A 22,542-nucleotide genomic window follows, 5' to 3' on the forward strand; every position below is an offset into this window, starting at 1 on the left:
ATGGGTTCAAAGTAAATTTGGGCTGATAAGTCCATCCATCATGTTGATACGTTTAATTCATAGTGACAGCTTGTGGTGGGAAATGAGTTTTCCAGTGAGTGAGGCTGTCATGTTTGACAATACGCATTAAGCTTGATGTATCAGTTTGTGGCCAAAAGTGGCCAGCGCTACTGCATGATTGCAGTTGGAGACTTGCAGCCTCAACTCTATTGTTCTCCAAACTTTAGGACAATAAATATAACAGTGCTCTATTTAGATATTGCTGGATTTACGCTGCATGATTCATGTAAGACAATTCAGATTTTTTTTCCCCTTTACTAGGATATTAGTCATGGCAGCAACATGAGAGACAATAAAACAAAAAACATCTTCAGATCAGAATCAGGGTTCTGGGTACATTTATAATACATATTGGATATTTGCCGATGTGAATTCAGCATGAATGCACAAATGGGACATACCGTGTTAAATGCCACCGTAATGTCATTAAAAGTATACCCCGGACTAGTCGTCAGCCAATTCAGGGCACATATACCCTCGTGAAGATAAGTGGTACGAATAATGGATGGGAAATAGATATAGACCAGCGTTTCTCAACCAGAGGTCTGTGGACCCCTGGTGGTCCATGGTGTATATGCAAGGGGTCCTTGAAAATAAAATATCTTAAAAGATTAAAGGATCCTTTGACATTTATAGAAATAGGATGAGGATAAGCGGTTATGAAAATGGATGGATGGATGAATCATTTTACTCAAATGCGCTCATATTTGCCTCAAAGAGCTGTTTCTGTCATTTAGAAGGAATTGTACCCCTATTCTCCTCCTTTTAACATTAACAGTACAGATTTTTTCCAGACTAGTCTTGGAATGTAAACTGTTTGACTTTGCAGGTGTACCTAACATTTTGTTTTCTTCATTAAGAATGGCAAAGCACACCTATATTCTACCTATCTGTCTGTGCTCTGTAGCCAGCCTCTTCAAAGAGGGCTTTGGCACGTTCCCACTGGGACAGGCAACATGGACAGCAGAGGGTAAAAGGGAGCCGAAATAGACAATATCTCCCATGACATCTTTCATTTTGTCCAACTCATTTCCAGCCCTATATTACATCCTCTGATGTCATTCGCTCTTATTTTAGTTTGCGCTATTTTCCACTTTCTACCGATTTGCCGTTTATTCACTTAGCCTCCCCTCACATGCAGTGTGTGTGACCCCTGACCCTCCAGCATATTGTATTCCCTAAGCCCCTTGTCCACAGCCAAAGCACTGACCTGTAAGGCACCGGGGGTTGGGGAGAGATGAACTTGGGTGTAATGACTGGACACTTTATCAGTTTCCAACATGGGAGGCTTACTGTGGAATTGGCCCCAGTACGGGTAGACTTTGTCCTCCAGCTGCATCAGATCTGCTTCATACAAGGGAAGATGATATCCTTAATGAAACAACCTCTGATAGATGTGAACTGCAGCCCTGCCGCCATACTTTCATGAGCAGAATACAGCAGAACCTCCATGAGCTCCAACAATTGGGAATTTTGCAGCAAGATTGTGCCTCTAAGGCAGGGATGTCAAACATATTTTAATTGCAGGCAACGTCATAGTTATTATTGCACTCAAGACACTTTTAATGTTGAAATCTTCTTTCCCCATTGAAATAAATTTAAATGAATGGCCACTAGGGGGCAATATAATAGATACATAAATAGCACATGTAGATTTGATTATGAAACCTGCCAGTTGAACAGGAGTGTGTAGACTTTTTTTCATCTGTAAGCAGGCACAACTTCAGCAACTACTGCGAAGCAATTTGAAAGGAAAAAATTTAAATGTTGTAGTTTGGGCAGCTGATTTATCAAGCCGTAGCGAGTAGTTATGAAGTCGCAGCACTTGAAATGAAAAAGCCTGCAGATGTTGTAATTTAGCCAAGCAAGGATGTCGCGCGAGGCGACGGAAACAACGAGCAAGCAGCCAGCTTGTAAAATCGTCGGGAAAGCAGGTGACATTTTGATTGGTTGTTTTCTAATGATGGCGATTAATATGTAGGATGTGCTCGATCCCACACACACAATAAATACCAAGTGTGTGCTTTGGCGCCCACGCATTGTGACGTGACGACCGCAACGCGGCGAGTCGTGTGATGTTCAGGGAAGCGTATCAAAACATCTGGATTTTAACAGCTCCGTCGCAGGCAATTAAAGAACATCATGTCACGTCTTTTGATTTGTGTTGCAACCCGCATCTCCCATATGTCAACAAATTTCACTCTCATTCTAAATGACCCCACTTTTATATATTTTTCAGGTTCACGGACTTGTTAGACTCGTGCAGCAAGGTGGATCTGGCGCGGTTGTCACCCCCGCAGAAGGAGTACTGGTCCATGCTAGCCTACAACCGTGCCAAGCTGTGCAACATCCTGTTCAGCAACGAGCTGCACCGTCGTCTCTCTCCACACGGGGTGTCGTCCAACGCGGTGCACCCCGGCAACATGATGTACACGGCCATTCACAGGAGCTGGTGGCTCATGACCTTCCTCTTCACCCTGGTCAGACCATTCACCAAGTCACTGGTAGGGACTAAAACTAAAATCGCTTAATAGCTAAGTTCCACCAAATTCAGTTTCATTTGGTTCACCAAGGAACAGTTTGGAATAGTTTGGGAAGGTAGGGTTATCCAAAGTCAGGCCTGGGGGTCATTTGCGGTCCCGTCACTTCTTTTTTTTAATTGGCCTGTGACTTCGTACAATAATAAAATTAAACATTGGCCCTGATCAGAATGTTACAAGAGAATTAAAATGTATAAAGATATAACATTATTTAATTATCATTATTTTATTTTATTTTAAATAATGTTTGAACATTTTGTAGTAAGTAGTTTTATAATAATTAAAAAAAAAAAAGTTAAATGTAAAAAGATTCCATCCATCCATCCATTTTATACTGATTATCTGGGTTCAGGTCAGGTGGGAAACAGCTTTAGCAGGGTATTCCAGACTTCCATCTCCCCAGCCACTTCTTTCAACTCTTCCGGGGGGATCGCAAGGCGTTCCCAGACTAGCCGAGAGACATAGTCTCTCCAGCGTGTCCTGGGTTGTCTCCGGGACTTCCTGCTGGTGGGACAAGCCCGGAACACCTCATCAGGGAGATGTCCAGGAGACATTCTAATCAGATGCCCGAGCCACATCATCTGGCTTCTCTCAATGTGGAGGAGCAGCGGCTCAACTCTGAGTCAGAGCATCTTACTCATTTTCAGGAAACTCATTTTGTCCGCTTGTATCTGGGGTCTTGTTCTTTCGGCTACGACACACAGTTCGTGACCATTGGTGAGGGTAGGAACGTAAATCGACCTGTAAACGGAGAGATTCGCCTTTTGGCTAAATTTCTTCTTTACCACAACAGACCGATACAGAGTCCGCATCACAGCAGACACTGCACCGATCCGCTTATCGATCCTCCACTCCATCCTGCCTTCGCTCGTGAACAAGACCACAAGATACTAGAATTCCTCCACTTGGGGCAGGATCTCATCCCCGACCCGTAGAGGGCATTCCACCCTTCTCTGACTGAGCATCATCATCTCAAATTTGGAGGTGCTGATTTTCATCCCAACCGCTTCACACTCACTTGCAAACCACTCCAGTGAGAGATGGAGATTGTGGCTTGGAGAAGCCAAATGCACCACATCATCTTCAAAAAGCAGAGAAGCAAAGCCGAGGCCACCATACGGGACCTCCTCAACGCCTGGGCTGCGCCTAGAAATTCTGTCCACAAAGGGTATGAACAGAATCTGTGACAAAGGGTAGTTTTGGCGGAATCCAACACTCATGGGAAACAAATCGGACTTACAATGTGGACCAAACTCTGACATGGTGGTGCAGGGACCAAACAGTCTGTATCAGGGAGTTCAGTACGCCGGACTCCCGAACCACTCCTCCACAGAACTCCCCGAGGGACATGGTCAAACGCATTCTCCAAGTCCACAAAACACATGTAGACTAGTCGGGGGGAATTCCCATGCACATTTAAGGACCCTGCCGAGGGTGTAGAGCTGGTCCACTGTTCCACGGCCGGGACGAAAACCACACTGCTCCTTCCGAATCCGAGGTTCCCTCACAAATATGTATATAGACTATACATATCACACTTACACTAACTTAGGTTTTCTCTTTCAAGAATTTTTTCTGCTTAGCATACGTACTGTACCTTGCTATGAAATCGATTACCAGTAGTTTTAACATGTTCCATAAAACATGTCAAACACATTTTACTAAAATGATTTACACAATATCTAATAATATAAAGTAATCAAAATAAACACGTTAAAGCCACTGACCATAGTTGTTTTAGCAACTGCAATGGAAGCCTCCTTAAATTTTTACCACACTGAACCAAATGGAACAACACTTGGTGGAAATTGGGCTATATACAGTATGTTGGTAATCACCCGGACAGTTGCTCATGCGACCATTACTGTTCTTAAGTTCACTGTGAGAAGTCACCCTATATGCTCTTTTTGTTTTTCACTGGCTGATGTATCCCTTGGTCAGCGTTTTATTTGTCTTGTTGTGTTTGTGGGATGCAGTAGAGGAAAAGGATGGAGAGGGGCACGATGTGCTCATTGTACGCGTTCAGGAAGAAGGTCTGCTTTTCTCATAGAGATATTCTCTCGTGTGTTTTCCTCCTGTGCCTGTTGCCTGTTTATTTAACTCAGGGTGACTGTTCCCCTTTCCCCTTTTGGATCCTGTGTACGGTCACTATTGGGTTACTGTAAATGCATGCTTTCTCCATATACCCCGGAGTACTGACACAATGAGCTCTGTCATGTACCCCGAGCCCACCAAGAGAAATTATTACCACATATATTCTGATGCCTTATCTTACTGCCGTACAGTAAAGACATTATGTTCACACAAGCTATCATTGAGAGGAAAATGGCAAGAGTGAGGCCAGATGTTGAACTGATGGGATGTATGGTTTATTTGTTCAATTAAAACCAGGTCTCATTTGAGAATCGTTGCTTTCTTATGACGGCGGCGTCGGGGTTAGCATGTTTCTCTAACCCTGGGAACTTTGTTTTGGGGGTCAGAATGGTGACTTGTGCTGGAGTTCAAGTGGATAGGGGTCACATAACAATCGAGTGAGTGTTTCCTTCGTGAATTTGGCTTCCAAAGTGCGGGGAGGCTTTCACTGTTGTGTCTTGCGGGGATTGCAGGGGGATGACGGGGGGCCAAAACCACCATGGCGAGCCATCTGGTTCGCACATAAATACAGCCTACAAATTTTCTAAGACAAATCAACCTTTTAGTTTTTGCTGATTTTTATTTTATTTTTTTACAGACGTTTTTGCGTGGAGACTTTCTAATTTACTGTAGAATGTGCAGTGCAGATTTGGACAGTATTAAATAGTATTAAATGGGTGGAATAATATGCTATAACAATAATAATGAAGAATCTGAATAACTTCAGTGTGAATTTCAGCATTCACACAAATACACGTCATTTTTCAAATATTTGTTACATGATTTAGAATAAGACAAAAATCACTCCACAGTATTGTGCTTAAAAATAAAAACATACTGTAACAATTAAATACAATGTAAATAATGAATCATCATCATGATTACATGGTTTAATTCAGCGATTGTCAAAAGTCATACCATCTAGTGTCCAACTAGTGCAACACAAAATAATCACTGAATTAAATGCAATAAAATTAACATTTAAAATATTAATTTAAGCCAGCCCAACTTTTTTTTTTAGTCCATTAAACTACAGTTTTTACTTTTCGTACACATGACAGTACCTTCTTATTTGTTAAATTTTAAGGACAGTTCAGTTGTATTTAATTTTTAAGTATAATGCGTTTGCATTTAGATTAAAACTTTAACTAGTTGCTTTTAAAATTGTATTGAAGTATAGTTTAACTTTTATGTGCTATACTCTCCAACATTTAAGCACATTATTAATCTTTAACAATAATAATAGTTTTTTTTAGGAAAAATAACTATGCCTTGTTTTTGATGAATACTTAAGGCCTAATAGCTTACTGAATTCTGGTGGTACTTGGAGAGCAATTATTTTACTTGGTGTGAAAAGTAATGCAGAGCAATGGTTCTCAAACCACTTTTATTCAATGGGTTTCCTGATATGTTCTCCTTGGCCACTAGAGGGCAGTATAATACAGACATACTACACATTGATTTGATGATGTATACACAGAAGAGGATAAAGAATATATGCCTGAGAGAATTGTTGTTTGCTATGTCTGCATTTGTTGCCATTGTTTGTGTTTGAATATAAGCTTTTTAAAGGTTTAGAACTAACTACCACAACATTGATGCTGATTGCGTTATCCCGTCTGTCTGTGGTGTTTTGCATGTTGTCTTATTTGGACCTCAATTATAGGTTTTTGAACCTTTACAGAATGTCATATCATAAACCTTTTTTTCCCTTTGAAAAAGCAAATCATACCACTGCGGGCCTTAAACTCACTCAAATTGAAAGGATGCGTGTGTTAATTGGCCGATGACAATTTATTGAGCTTAAGCGGACGTCAGTTCTTGTGTTCTTGACGTGTCCAAGTGGGTGTGTCTTTGAAAGCAATCATTGGAGTGGATCCTGATTTTCCCGTACATGCTTAATTAAACACAGTGTAGATGTTAGTAAATATTAAAGGGCAAAGGTAGGGCTAGTAATTAAAATTTGGGGTGTGCTGACACAGCGATTAGCTAAAACTCGTGTCTGATAAAGGCCACACACACATGCACACATTTCTCACATGCACTCTGGCACACCCTTAAGCTGAGCGTTTGCTTTTATTTAAATCTGGCCTTGATAAGACCCCTGGAAGTGTATCCTCTTTAAAACCCTCCACTCCTCACAGTCTGCACCCCCCCCCCACCCACATTAAGGGCTTAATAAAACAGTGATATTATTTCTGTTATTGGTTGCGGGGCTATGAAGATGCTATCGCTTTAATTGCACGCGTACACTTACGGGATCCGCCGAGATTGTTCGGGGATGCAAACATAAGCAGAATGTGGAGTCCAAAAAACAATCACGGAGGCCCCCCATGTGTGTTCTTGCACAAATAATCTGCCTCTCATTTAAAGCATAGCTTTAATTTATTGCAACACAGGTGGAGTTATTTACAGTGAACCCCCACTATATCATCTTATGCACCGCCAATATGTCACAGATTCTTTTTTTTTTTTATTGCGTATTTTTAAGACATTGTTTTGTAATGTTTTTTTTTTTTTTTACAGTAAACAGACTAGTCGTACTTTAGACTTGGAAGCCTTCAGTGTAGTACAAGGGAAAGGAGAACTCAAGAAAAAATGTTTGTTTGCAATAATATATCTATTGTATCTGCCCCAGTAGTCACGACACGATTTCCGTATTGATCGTATTTGTGGAATACGAATTGAGCAGATTAAGCTATCCATTTTCTCCAAAGTACAAACTTCAACTGGGAGTGACAGATACTGTAATTAGCTTGAAGCAAGCATGGTTTGGATCTCTTTTGAGAACTGTGGCTGTGCCAACGAGTCTACTTTTTGATTTCTCAAAGTAATGTTATACCAACCAGTCCCCCACTTATAGACAGCAACGACGTGAAAACAGGTGCTAAGGAATATTTTACTAAGAGTTTTTCAATGAGTTTAAGCGTGTTATCAGTTTAGATGTATTGTATGTTGAATGTTGGAGGGCTAAAACTAAAAAATAAAAAATATCCCCCCCCCCCCCCAACATTTTGGCACACACAAACCAGCACAGATTCTCAATATTAAGTGAAAAAATCTTCAGGTGAAATATTTAATTTCATGCACAACACGTATCGGGTAGCCGTCAAGTTGTCAACTTTCTTTGTGTTGTGGCTTCCACTTAAAGCAAAAGAAACTTGTCTATTAGCAAAGAGCACAACCCACTCTGCCACTGATGCGCCATCGCTGATTCCATTTTGCTGAGTTGAGAAAAGCATCTATAAAGTGCCGTGACATTTTAATCAGCCAAACTATCTGGCGCTAACATCATGCTCCCCTCCCTATGCCTTGATCTGCTTATCAGAGATGGCCTGTAAACCCCCTGTTTCTTTAATTCAGCGTGTTTAGAGTGGGAGTTTTCCCTGTGTCCTTGCACACATTATCAGTATTAAATGATCTGGGCCTGCAGTGGTTTGCATGCGCTTGCTTGTGTGTCGAGAGATGAAGGCTGGGGCGTTATCGCAGCTCTCTTGATTTAGTCGCTGTGATTAATGCTCAGACTTTGATTGACAGATTTCAACCGATTAATTTGATCTGTGATAGTCAAAGTTTTGCGATGGTTGCGAGAGCTGACCCATTCTGGTGTTTCTCGGTAGTATTTAAATAAAGCATTTGTTGACTGTAAACTATAGAATTCATTCTACCACCTATTTATTTTCTTACTAATTTTCATAATGTTGGCCTGTAGATCACATCTCCACATGCAACATAGTTTGGAGTGTGCATATCGGGTGTTCATTTCAACATCCTATAATGAATATCCGTGCAGTTATTAGTCGGGCTTTAACCTTTTGTGAAGTTGCCATGCTGTAACACTGACCCTGTGACATTTTGTTGACTGACTGATTGCCCCCCGAAGATCGGCGTACCCTCAGGCTCTTAGCAGCTGGGCCCTTCTCTATATACTCGTCCAATCTATACCCTAACTGTAGGCCCACAGTGCTGCAGTGATTGGAGATCACATCCGTCGCCGTAATGGCCAAAAGGGAGTTGGCGCTGCGGGTGCTGGACACCCCGGTAATGCCGGTTGATCAGCGCTCTCGCCTGGTCCCACGCTTCTCAGCGTGATTATTTTACCCTGGATTCCGCCTCGGGCACCAGGCCACCTTTTTACATATGCACAAGCTGAACTTTTGACCAGGCACCGCCTATCGGTGCCTGTATTAGAGACATGGTTGTTCAGTCAAGGACAGTGAATCTTTCAGACTCACCCACAATAGTTACAAATCTGTGATATAGATACATGTAGATCATGTCAAAAAGGTTTTTGTTGAAGAGTTTTACCCTTCCCACACACTTTAAACACATTTAAATGTATTAAAACACTTCTCTCGCTCGAGAAATGGGAGACTATTGAATACCGTCCCATTAATAAAACAAAATAAAGGCTCTCGCTCGTCCAATTTTCTAATTATAAGGCAAGCTTGCTTGTGTCTGTTTGTCTCTCCGACTGACATCTATACAAATAAATGACCAATAATAAATTAACATTTAATGTTGAACCAAATCAGAAACGTTTGCCCACATTTATACAACAACTAATGTTTGGGAATTGAATAGATTAGCTGTATGTAGGGCTTTACTTTATCTTTTATTTTTGTGTACAGGTATATGCATATGGAAGGAATGGATAGGGGTTTACCACTCACACTTAAGTATGTGCATTTAAGAAAAGCATGTTCTGTGTTTTTTTATATTATTATTATTTTTATTTTTTTTTAATGTTACATTATTAAATATGAACCCCGCCTACTCCCCTAAGCCGGCTGGGATAGGCTCCAGCACCCCCGTAATCCCTGTGAGGAATAAGCGGTTAAGAAAATGGATGGATGGATGTTAAATATGGATAATTTACTAGTACATTAACATGATAGAAGAAATAGGGGGTAGGACTATGAGTTATTGTACTTCTTCCTACTCCCTTTGAACGTGTAAATTACGACATTACTGAAGATTCTTTTCTTTCTTCATTTTTTACTTTCTTTCTTCAACTTTTATTTTATATTTTGTAATTTGTTTATATGTTCAATAAACCAACCAACCCCAAAAATAAAATAAAAATAATGAAATTCTGCTACGTATACAAGCACACAAAACGCCATTGATTTGCTATCATTGATGTTTTGGCAATTCTTATCCTTCTAACAACTGCTACTTTAACAAACACAGAGCAGCAACACGTGCAAACATAGCATACAATACAAAGAGAAATAAACAGCTTATATTTATTAAAATACATACCCCCGCTTATTCACTTTTTTTTTTGTAAATTCATGGCAACTATAAGGATAGCAATTATTCATGGATTTTTGCTATTCGTAGTTGGGCTTGACCCCTATCCTCCACAAACAGCTGGGGTCAACTGTACAATATAGCAGACATTAGCAAAGAGATGTTACTAAGATTGGAAACCTTCATTTCTCTTCTACTTGAACATGCATGGAGAACGTAAAAGAGATTTAAATATTTTATTTTTAAACACAAAATGTTCAACTTAAATCATATCATTTTGTCTAAAGAAAGTCCACTAGTTTAATTCTAGCATGTACTGTAATACAAAATGCTAGGCTAACAGAAATGAGCACATTTTACAGTAATTGTAAACCTTCGGACTGCTGCTTTAACACACACGGAATAGCAACATGCGAAGAAGAGCATACGATACTCACAGGAATATATTCTTTCTGCTCTGTGGGAATGAAGAATATTAAACTAGATAAGCATAGGACTGTACTACGCCGATCTCTTGAATCTAATTTGCGATATAGCGGGAGTTCACTGTAATGATCCTGCTCCTCTCACTTCTTAGCTGCTACCTCGGGGCATTAACCCCTGAGACAAGCCCGAGGTTCATGACATGAGCATTTCTTTACCTGTTTCTCAGTGGTCTTATGTGGCAAGCTGACGTTAACGCTGCATACATGTGTGCTTGTTCAACCACGTGGAAAGAGCGAAGGAGCCGACCCCTCCTCGTGGGCTTACATGACCTGCCAGCTCTTTTTAATAGAGTTCTCTAGGATGATCAGGAGCTACACAGGAGGGGTCAACACCATCCCCACGAAAAGAAGGCAGAACATTAAGCATGAAGTCAAATGTTTCATATGACTCTTTGAAGACAAGTTTTTCACAGGAAAGTAGTAATTGGTGTAAATTCTTTATGGTCGCTTGAAGCCTGTTTTTTTTAGTTTTTTTAAGAATTGCTCATTGTCTGCCAAACTGCATGCATAGGTAATCATAAACTTTACTTTACATGGGTTTACTGTACTGTGTGCACATCAGGCCCGAACAGGGACACACGTGAAGGGAAAGATTGTGCGGGGATTGATAAAAGCACACAATCCCATTTGGCTTTATTGACATGTGTGTTCCTGCCCAATCCTGTTACAGGGATTATTGTCCACGTAGATACCATTTCATTAAAGAAAACACACACACACACACACACACACACACACACACACACACACACACACTCACGCACATGCTCAAACATACACGCACACATAGAGTCGCAGTGGGTGAGCAGAGATGGCCTGAGGCCTGGTTATGTGGTCCATTGCACAAGGAAACTGTGTAAATGGTTTATTGTGGATGAGTTGATGTGATGGAAAGCGTGTCTGGATCAATAAAGAACCAATCAAATGCTGACAGTCTGCTACTGTATGCGGTCAGTGGTTAAACCCCCCCATTCTCCCTCCTGCATGGGCACACTTACACAACATGAGTGTGAAGAAGACGAGATCCTGGCCGAATGGGGAACAAAATAATTTTGGGAGCCATTGGTACCTGTTTCAAGGCACCCCCTGACTTCTGTGTCACGTTGATTAGTATGTTATGATCGTTCTCATTGTGTTTTACTCTTTTGCTGTTTTGAAATTCTTCCATGACCTTTCAAAGACCTACTGGTGAATGTTTCTGCGGGAACCTGTGCAGAAGTGGTGGAACCACAGACAGATCTCGGGACTGTTTCGAATCCGTAACGAAATGTTACTATCACACTAAATGTTTGAAGTTTCATTTTGCCCGTGAGTGCATGACAACTGTTGAGACCTCGTAAGTCACGCCTTCCTTCTCTGATTGGTGGTTCTTGTATGTTAAATTTGAGGCACAAGATGGAGTAAGAAATGGCCGATTTTTTTCACAGCTCATATTTATTACTGTCAAGTCATAATGACTTGATATTTTTTTTATTAAAAAATCGCCAACTCTTCCATTGAGTACATTAAAGTTTGGACACCCTTGTTGTAGAACCTTTGGGCCGTTCCAGTTTTATGGTTCGATTGCCACTTGTATCCATGCTTCTTTTTTTTTTTTAACCTCTTGTCGACATGCATTTAATGTGTGTTTTTTTCAGTCAATTTCTTAATTAAAGTCTCCATCACGTCCTCCATCAACTTCTCCAGACACATTGGGGAGGCCATTAAGACATCGCCCCAGCTGAGTTTGTCTCAGTCTGGGCCGAGTCTGTGTCAGTGCCGGGCTAAATTGCCCAGGAGCCACAGGTCAGAGGCCGCTCTGCTCCTGTTTGCCAAGGGACTCCATCTCTAATAGAAGAGATCAGAGGAGGCCAGAGGGAGACTCAAACTTCCCTGGCCTCCCTTCTTTGCCGTCCTCATCCTCCTCATCCCAGTTCGCCCCTTCGGAGTCTCTTCATGCCCCCTCTTCCTCCGTGACCCCTCGGAGAGGATGTAACCCCCTCACCTCCTGTTCACGCATCCACTTTCACAATGCCCAGTCCGCCCCTCCCCCGCAGCATTGTTGTGACACCGAGCTGATGGACTATTTTTCAAATTGATTTAAAAAAATGTACATAAGCAGCCGATCCCCTAGCCCAGATTACCTATTGATTTTTAATATGAAAAGCTCATTATATAAGCAGGAACTGCAACACAAAAAGCTAGCCAACCTTTGCATAAATCCTTTAATTGAATTTCCAGAGCCCGTGGTTCTACATTTTTTAATTAAATCCATTTCTTTTTTTTCCTTTTTTTAAGGCTTGCTTGTGTAATTTGCATGCTGTGAAGTGGGTGCTGTCCCAGATAAAGTGCCATTGATCCTTATTAAGGCTCACCTCTAGGCTCGCTGAAAACCAACCACAGAAATTAAATGTGCTCATGGTGCATACACTTATTGCCCGCATGATAGGATTAGAGGCAGCCAGAGAGGAGGAGGAGGAGGGTGGAGGAAGAGAGAGAGAGAGAGAGAGAGAGAGAGGAGAGAGTGAGGGAAAGAGAGAGAGAGAGATAGAGAGGAAGAGAGAGAGAGATGGAGGCAGAAGGAGTGATTGGGTAAGAGGTGAGGCTCATTATTAATAGTTGTTCATATTAGTGTAATATTTCACTTCTCCTCCACTGGGATGCGACAGTGAAGGGCTTGTTTACAAATGTAGCCAGATGAAGGCAATATTTGGGCTCCTCATCAAATATGCTGTGGCTGCCCTGCACAAACAGGGGGCAGCCTTGCCGTCGGGGGTGAAATTCAAATCAATTTTCCCTCAAGTAAATGTATTGTGCATTTTGTACATATTGTACATATTTTACAGTGCAATAATATAACTTTGCCTTAAAGTCCACTAGCTTAATGCTAACAAATAATGGGAATTCCCCAAGGAAACTGTGTAGTGTGAGGGTCCACACACTACTATAAAAGGAAGATACAAACTGATAGGTGCAGTCAGAGTAAAATAGTCAGGGCTCTTTGTATTCATCTGGGCATTGGTGGAGAATGCATGATGTAGAAAAAGCTTTAATATTACATTTTTAAACTGCACATTGCATCTTTAAAATCTCTTTAAAAAACAAAACAATAAAATCAAAAGATCAACTGAAAATCAAAACCATCCCTAACCCCCAATTTCAAACCCTAATTCTTAACTCTAACCCCTAATACTAACATTAAAATTAACCTTAAAACCTAACCTAAACTCCCAACCCTTAACCACAAACTCTAAACCTATCCCTTACACCTACCCCTAAAACTTAACACATTAACCTAACACCAAGGGTCCACTGAAAAAGAAGCCCATTCCACAATTTGGGGGCAATGGACTGCAAGGTTTTATCACCTTTAATTTTTATTAAGCATTAAGCCAATGGCAGTCAGCAGACCACAGTGACCTAACAGGACAATAAAATGACGGCTAGGTAGTAGGGGTGTGAATCTCAGCACTGAGGACGATTCGATACGCATCTCAATGCACTGCCAGCGATACGATACTTTAACGACATGGAATTTTCTGGCGATACGATGCGATACGATTCACCGTCTTCACGACGCGATACGATGCGATAATCATTTAGTTCAAATCAATGCGATCCGATACGATATGATGCAAATAAGCAAAGGGGAAGATGAAAAATAAATAAATAAATATGGAATTCAGTATAGTACTACAAACATGATTTGGCTTTATTCCTCATAGGCTTTTGGCAGTAAATTTAACAAAAGTGCTGTTTTTCCATCTTAAAAACACTCAATGAGTAACTTAAAGTGACTCTTACAATAGTGCGATCAATGTTTGTTCATATTCCTGTCTGCAAAACATACTGCTTATATGAACTCACTGTGAGGTAGGCTAATACAGTATTGAGGAGCAGACAGTGCAAAACAACTTATACCCTTTCACAATTGGATTTTGTGCAAATAAAATGTAAACAATTTGGCATCTGAAACTCACAGCTGCTGCTGTAGTGTAAACACATTCATTACAAAATGTTCATAAGAATTAAAAAAGAAAAGAACATGAAAACAGATCTTTCTGCAAATACCACTCACTGTCAACACCTCACTTTGTGATGCATTTCATATGGTGCTGCTTCAGTTTTTTTTCAGGAAGATTAGTTGGTCTACATGCTCAGGAGAAAGCCGACTGCGCTCTGCTGTTATAATGTCACCTGCTGTGCTGAACACTCGTTCAGAGGGGACACTTGTTGCAGGGATGGACAAATACCTCCTGGCCAATTTTCAAAGCAGTGGAAGATCCACTTGTTCTTTCCACCACTGCAACACATCACCATTGACATCTACCACTCCCCCACCCCCACCCCCCTGTATTTTGTTATTTCCTCCTTAGCTTTCTCTCTTATGGTCTTCTCTGGTACTGTAGGAGCGAGGAAACCTCCAAGCAACTGGTCCACGACTGACTTTTTCTTGGGAGGCTCTGGCTCATCATCTAGGTTTTGACAAGGCAAAGCAAGACAGGACAAAAGAGGCATGAGTCACAGCAATATGTCTACAATAATATCACAAACACAAACAACAACAAAAAATAGACCGTATAATACACATCCCCCTCTGGGTGTCGATACATTAACAGACAGACAGTACAGTAACAGTCTCATAACTCACTTTGTAGTACTCCCAAAAAAAGTCACAGTTTTACTAGTGTACTGTGGGTGCACACGGCTTCCGTATGGTGCATTCACTGCGCCCTGGGATTTTGGGGAACAGCAGATGGGATGAAGTTTACAATGAATAAAACGGCGCTTGCATCGAATTTTTACCGATACCCGCCAACGCATCGAAGTGGATCTAGATTTCACACGTCAATTACATCGATATCCAGTGAATAAGCCGACGCACTCGCATCGTGCATGTGCGCATCGATGCATCCATTAATATCAATTATTTTCCACACCCCTACTAGGTTGATTGATAGATATTTAGCTGGAGAGATGGACACAATAATATTGCTAGCTGGCTAGCAATCCTATCTATAACAGCTAGCTAGCTAGCTAGATCGATAGATAGATGAATAAAACTCAGTTTCCCAGGTGTCTTAAAATGTGTGCAACTACCCGAAAGATCAATGATTATACTACTCTTTCCACATGTTTTTTTTTTTTTATCTTGTTGAAAGTAGTCCAATCGTGAGTCTAGCCATGATGAATTTCCTTGTTGATGCTTCAGATCCTTGAAAGTGTCTCTAGAGCTTCATCCATCTTAGCTGATCGTGTCATGGGCAGAGAAGCTTGTAACTTGGGACAGTTATTATGCAAGTTAGCCAAATAGTTTAGATGTAGAAGTGCAGAACAAACGGCTTGCTCACAGGCACATTTTCAGAAATAGGCAGATAACAAAATATTTGATTGTTTAATTTCACACTTGATGGCTTACAGGCTGTCCAGATACTCCAGACTGTTTGCAAACAAGACATTAAAAAGTCAATTTTCCTTAATATATCCCCTTTAAATGAGGGATGGTGCTCCTCATCATTTCGTCGCATAGAAGTGAAGATCATATCTCATTAATGCCCAAAAGGTCACGGTGTGCAATCTGTCCAAGATGAGGGTGTTTAAGTGCCTATTTAGACATTAAATGATACTTCATTTTCTTGTCCTTACCCTTCTTACCGTCAGGCAACGGATCACGTGCGTGTGCGCGCGAGAGCGCCGGCGATTCCCGTGCCGTAGCAGCGGCCTTCTCCTTCATTGTCTTCCTGTGTGGCTGTATGCACAGGCAGAAGAGAATCGATAGGGATTAACCTGTGACCCCCGCCACATACTTATAGGCCAGTCCTCGCCGCTCACACATCTCTCATCAGTTTCACTTAAACACTGCGCTTCACTCAATAAAGGCACCACGCGCTAATTCATTTCAAAGATGGAAAGGGGGCCGTTGTCATAGTGCACCGCTCTGTGAATTTGTCTTATCTTATGTGATCTGTTACTATGTATTGCAGCTCTGTTTGTGCTAAAGGAACAGTTGTGTGAAGATTTATAGTCACTGTGACATCAATGCTATTTTTTTTCTTCACATTTTGTGTTAGCATTAAGCTAATAGTGTTTCGTAAGATTAATGGCCTTTGGTTATTGTGTCAGTTTTACTTAAGTTTGAGTTCACCTTCAACTAGGAGTGACAAATAGGCAGCTTGAAGCAAGCACACTTGGAATCTTTTTGGGAAAATTGTGCCAACGAGTCTTTGTTTTCACCAAAGTGATGTTATTCAGTAGTTTCCCATTTCTTGACAGTGAGTGAGAATAAGCGTTAGGTTGTTTTTGTGGGGGGGACCCATCCTCCATCATTTCCAGAAACCCGTGTATTTTACTTTTTTTTTTTTTTTTTGCTATTTGTGGGTGTTCTCATTCAAATCCACTGCAAATAGCAAGGCTCCACTGTACTTTAAAAGGTTTTAATAATTTAAAGGTCTGTGTGTTTGACATTTGAATGTGTTTAAAGTGTATGCGAGGGGTGAAATAATTTAATAAAAAAAGCAAATTTTCAGCTATTGCAAGGGCCTGGAACATATCACTCAAGATAAACAGGATTTCCCAGTGTATGATAACAATGAACTTACATCCCATCCAGAGAACAAAGTGTTAAAATATCTTTTTATAATATATAGTTTCCTTTGTACAATTGCTGTAAATGGCTGAATGATGTTGAATTTTGACCACAGAAAATTGCCACCGAAATGCAGCCCTGGACAAGTGATTGATAATCTGGCCTGAGTTTTATAAAATTACAATGGTTATGAAAGTTATTGCACAATTTTACACCTTTGTACAATGGTTAAAACGAACCACAGTGCTGAAAAAAACAATAAATAAAATCATCGTGTGTTAGTGGCAGTTTTACAGAGCATTGGGAGATTTTCTGTCTCTCTTCAAAAAGCCTACGATTGGCTTGCATGGTCATAGTGCACCAAATATTACGACAATAGTAGTTTCTTGACTGACGCCTCATATCTAGTATAGACATCCACACTTCTTTTTACTGTCTTTGACTGATTGTTTGATGGCACTCAGTCTTTTGTGTACATTACTCTCGCACAATGTGCGTGTATGTGCTCACGTGCTTGTGTGTGTGTGTGTGTGTTTGTTGAGCAGTGCAGTGTCAGCAGTATGTGCGCCCAAGTATTGACCCAGGCCTGTCCTCTACTCTGACTCGCTCTTGTCCCTTACTTGTCATTTCTCTCTCTCTCTCTCTCTCTCCCCCCACCTCCCCCTCTGTCTCACTCACTCACTCACTCACTCACTCACTCACTCACTCACTCACTCACTCACTCACTCACTCACTCACTCACTCACTCACTCACATGAACGCAAGCGCGCACACAGTCTCATGTGACAGAAGGATAAAGAATGTCTCAACTCTCAAACACACTTTTGATTCTCCATTCCCTGGTGCCAATTCTCTAATACCGATATTCCCCGCATTTGCGTCCTATACTCCACACATCACTATTCCCATTTGTTTTCTGTTTTCATCCATATTTGTCTCACTGTGTGCAAGAAACAATGGTTATTCATTCAAGTGTGAGAGGGTGCAGACGACAAAAAAAAACAAAAAAAACTCCCTTGAATTCCCTCATTTCATTTCATAATCCAATCAATCAGACCAAAACAGGCCAGTTCCTTTCCTGTCCTTCCCTAACCACCCAAGCATACATATTTACACACATAAATGCAGAGCGCCCACCTAAAATGAATGTGTTGGTAGCGGGGACCCCTCTTGGGGTTGGGGCACTCTATGTGTTATTGATTGCGTCGCTGTTGCATGTTGTGCTCAATCATGTGTTTCATGCGTCTACCGTTGTCCTCTCCCACCTGGCCCATTAGATTAGGCTAATGCATTCAAGCATTGATTAGTCATTACACTTAGACCAGCTCAGGCAATTGCTTACCTGCTTTAACTGTACTTGACCCTTGAACCCTCGGAACCCGGAGTCTCGGTGCGGGGCCCTCGCATGTTTAGCAAACAACCACCAGATTGAGACACCTGTATGAGAGTCAGTCAGTCGCGTTGTGGAGCAGAATGGGTGTTGATTGCATTCTCATGTCGCATTTTCCGCATCATATGCAACACAGAGCTATATAGATTTGTATGATCAAACTTTGGAGTCAGACATTGATCTGAAAAATTTATTAGGAAACAAGCTTTGAGTGCAATAGAAGTGTAAATCTCAACTCAACGGGCTTTCTTAGCACACTCCAATTCATTCCCAGATTTCAAAATGGGTTCATTAAGTTAATGGAAGACTGTTTCCATAGGTGTGAATGTTTGATTGTCTACTGTATATGTGCCTTTCAATTAGCTGGCAACCAGCCCAGGTTGTCCGCCGCATCTCGCTTAAAACCAGTTGGAATAGGCGAGATGAGTTGTTTAGTTAACTGCAGTCCTCTGGACTTTATACATGACTACAAAGCACCAAGAATTTTGGAAATTGGATGGTGGGTTCAGAAGAAATTGAGTTTTTAGTGTGTCCTTTTTGGGGAACATTTTTGTGTAAAACTGCCTATAGAAAATCTGGTCAAATTAGAGTAAACATATCTCTTTGGCACTTTTGTTTTGTGTGCTGCTTAGGGAACCTGTTCTCCAATTGGCTGACAAATTTCAACTAAAAATATATTTCAGGAAGCTTGAAATTCCGATGGCTTCTCCAAGTCGATGCATCAAAGTCACTTAAGAGTGTTTGTTGCCCACAAACATTTTGTCATGAAATTTTTCCAACTATGAAAATTTTAACCATCACCCTTGCAAGCCCAGACTTTTGATAAAGTGACACATTCCAGCTCAAGTAGACTCTTTGTGACGTATGTAGACATTTAAAGATAATAACCACCCTTTTCTTTCTCGTCCCTCTCCGGAGTATCGAGTGTGTGTGAGTACGCGTGTGAAAAATGGCTCTTGTAGGCCGAGCTCCATTGACGTATGCGATGCGCAGTGCAGAGAGGTGAGTGATAGCGGAAGGATGTCCTTATTGGATATGAGCTGCCCACTCCGTGGCTCCGCATTAAGTTTGCACCGAATAGGAAATTAACGATTGGATAATTTTATTGACGTTTGCGCTATTGAGCATATAAACAAAATGTTCTTTTGAAGCATTACGCCAGCATCCTGCTGGGCGGGGGGAGGAAGGAGAGAGTGGTCCCAGTTGTGCTTAAGAAGGCATAAGTCCATGCGAAGTCCATAGCGTATCGGAAAAGACAGCGACGGGATCAATGGCGGCTCAGTGCCGGTGACACGCGCCCTCTTATTTTCCTTCACATTTCTGTCCTCTCATATCCGTCCCGCTGCGGCACTGATGGATCGGATGTATTGCTGACATGATCATGAAGACAGAGTGGGATCAATCGGGGGGTGAAAGTAAACTGGAATCCGTTTGCTTGTATTTGTTAAAGCAGTCGCAACTTAAGATGATGGTGAACTTGACAAGGAGTTTTTGCTTTCCTTGAATCAATACCGCGCTCTATGTACGGTTAAGTATTGGGATATAATACAGTGTTCCCCCACTCTATTGTGTGTTTTTCTTAAATGGATTTTAAAAGTACTCAATGTATTCTTCCATCCATTTTCCAAATCGCTTATCCTTATGAGGGTCGCGGGCATGCTGGAGCCTATCGCAGCTGTCAATGGGCGGGAGGCCGGTACACCCTGAACTGGTCGCCAGCCAATCTCAGGGCCTATCAAATAGATTTTTTTCTGCCTAGAAATGAATTGAATTCCTATTCCAGCCCGCCCCAAAGAACACCACAACTTTTTGAAAAAAAATTTACTAAAGAAAATACCACTTTATTCCAAAACTAGCAATGTGACAAATGGCCACCATCTTTGTAGAATTTTCTAAAAAACATAGAAAATGGCTCTAAAATCCCCCATAACAAATGAATTCAGAAAACCCCCCAACTATTGACTGTGTACGTACATGACCTATTCTGCTGCCTATTCTCACCAATAATCTTCCATCTGCGCTAGTTAAGTCGAGTTTTTAGGGTTTTAAGTGTTGGCGTTTGAATAAATTGAATTTGTTGACATTGTTAACATTTTTACTGTTTTATTTTTTGACATGAGAAAGTTAATATGTTTCGTATGTTTATCTAAGAATTCTAGTTCCTGTTCGTCAGAAATACGGTTTTCAAAAGTTCAAGGACGATCTAGTTTACTGGCAAAATGCAAACTCATTCTGTACCTCACGGGATGACAGAGGTGTTTCCTGTTGTTTTGAATAAAAAAGTTGTGTGGGCAAAAGAGGACACACACATATTGAATGACACTGCTTGGGTGATATGCAATTGTGTGACCAGAGATCTCTGTAATAAATCAACCTTGCAAGGACCCTCTTCACAAGAATCTCATCTTGGATTTATTTGAACACGCAAACAATTACAAAATAAAGGTAATTCCTTCAAATTCAATTGAATAAAAAAGAGGCAAAAACTTTAATTTCTTTACATTCTTTAAATTATGTCATTACTATGAGTGCTTTTTTTCACATTAAAAACAGTATACATTTGCAGGGGCTGCAATGGTTTACTGGCTTTTCTTTGGGGAAAGATGATTTGAGCCACATCTTCCAATGCGCTTTCTGCCATTTATTGAACAATGAAACACAAAGACAGTGAACACTCACATACAGTAGGAGCTGCTGTCAGCCACTGCTTACGCTCAGACACTCACACCCAGACTCGTCGAAATCAACTACAGTAGCAATGCTCAGCAAAACAATGTGAAAAGAGCCGAGATTCGAACGCAGAATCTCCGAAATGTGAGTCAGACAGGGTTCAGTCTTCAAAACGTCAGCAAAGACAAGAGAGGCAAAGTGTGATGTTGATCAAATTTCCGATTATCCTTCCTCCGTCTGGCACAGGAGAAGATTGCTGAACGCCACGTGGGTCAGTGCTCTTTATGGAATCACACTTATGAAATACGAACATCTTTCCCTTGCTTTTTCTTTCTCTCTTTGTCACTTCTACTTCCCTCCTCCCTCTACCACTGCTCCCCTCTCCTCTAATTGGAGACGCAATAAAGGGATGTGGGGTCAGTGGTTCTTCAAGGTGAGCCCCAAAGCACGTAGCTCTTCTAGATCGCTTCTTGCTGCCTAAATCTCAACTACAGAGGGTTATGCACATGCTGAGTTAACAAAGCATCTTAACACATTAAAAAAAAAAATGAAATACCCCACATGTGATCATGGGGGAAACAGAAAAAAAAAAAAACCTAACCTGCTAACTGCTCTTTATCGCATGTAGTTAGATGCAAAAGACTAACACAGCACAGAACACATCACACAGCCTGCTCACTCAGTTGCCCAAATCCTGGCAAGGCCTCATGAGGCAGGAGAAACTGTGGAGGGTGGGCACAATATGAAGTGACTTTAAAATGTTTGGAGGGAAATTCATCACAGGATAAAAGAGATAGTGTTTGGCTTGGCTGTCATCCTTGCTTGTGTTTTGTTTTATTGTGCGTGTTGATGAGTCAGAGCTCTGGAGTACTTTGAAGATGATATGAGTCCCACTTCTGGCCAGTAGGGGTCATTGTAGTTCAACTTGACTAAGTGGGAGCACACGTGAGGGGAGACAGACCTGAGGCTTTGGAGTTCAGTGTTGATTTCAACTCATAAATATCCTCACCTGTTAAATGCAAAAGCTGAACATTTAGTACTAACAAGTACAGTCATTTTCCATATCATTAAGAACACATGCGCAAAAACTGAGAAGTGTACAGGACGTGGTATTTTTATGTCAGTGGCTTTTGAATGTGTTCTTAACATTGTGGGTAGTGAGTGGATACGCACAACTTAGAAGTCTGAATAACATTTTTAATATCCTGTAATCCCCTTCCGGGTTTCCTTTGCATTGCTCCAACAAAAGTATCAAAATTGGAGTGTTACCGCACTATAGTGATTGAACAGCATGCACTCCTTTGCTAATTGGCCTAATTGATTTCGCACTCCACATAGCAATTTGATGACCACGTTCAAGTGTTGCAAGAAGTTAGTGCTACATCTTCGTCTTACACAAAGCACTGAAGATAAATTGTAGTGAATTGGTAAATTGTCTCTCAG

At 41.1% G+C, this 22,542-nt stretch overlaps 1 protein-coding gene across 1 annotated transcript in view; it reads left to right on the top strand.

Moving 5' to 3' along the window:
* wwox (WW domain containing oxidoreductase) overlaps window positions 1-22,542 on the top strand; it is a 182,778-nt gene that overhangs the window by 65,437 nt on the left and 94,799 nt on the right. The window contains exon 8 of the mRNA XM_077567910.1: window positions 2,300-2,564. Coding sequence (XP_077424036.1) covers window positions 2,300-2,564 — 265 coding nt within the window. The remainder of the gene's footprint in view (window positions 1-2,299; window positions 2,565-22,542) is intronic.

Source organism: Vanacampus margaritifer, chromosome 6, assembly GCF_051991255.1.
Source record: "Vanacampus margaritifer isolate UIUO_Vmar chromosome 6, RoL_Vmar_1.0, whole genome shotgun sequence".
NCBI classification, from domain to species: domain Eukaryota; kingdom Metazoa; phylum Chordata; class Actinopteri; order Syngnathiformes; family Syngnathidae; genus Vanacampus; species Vanacampus margaritifer.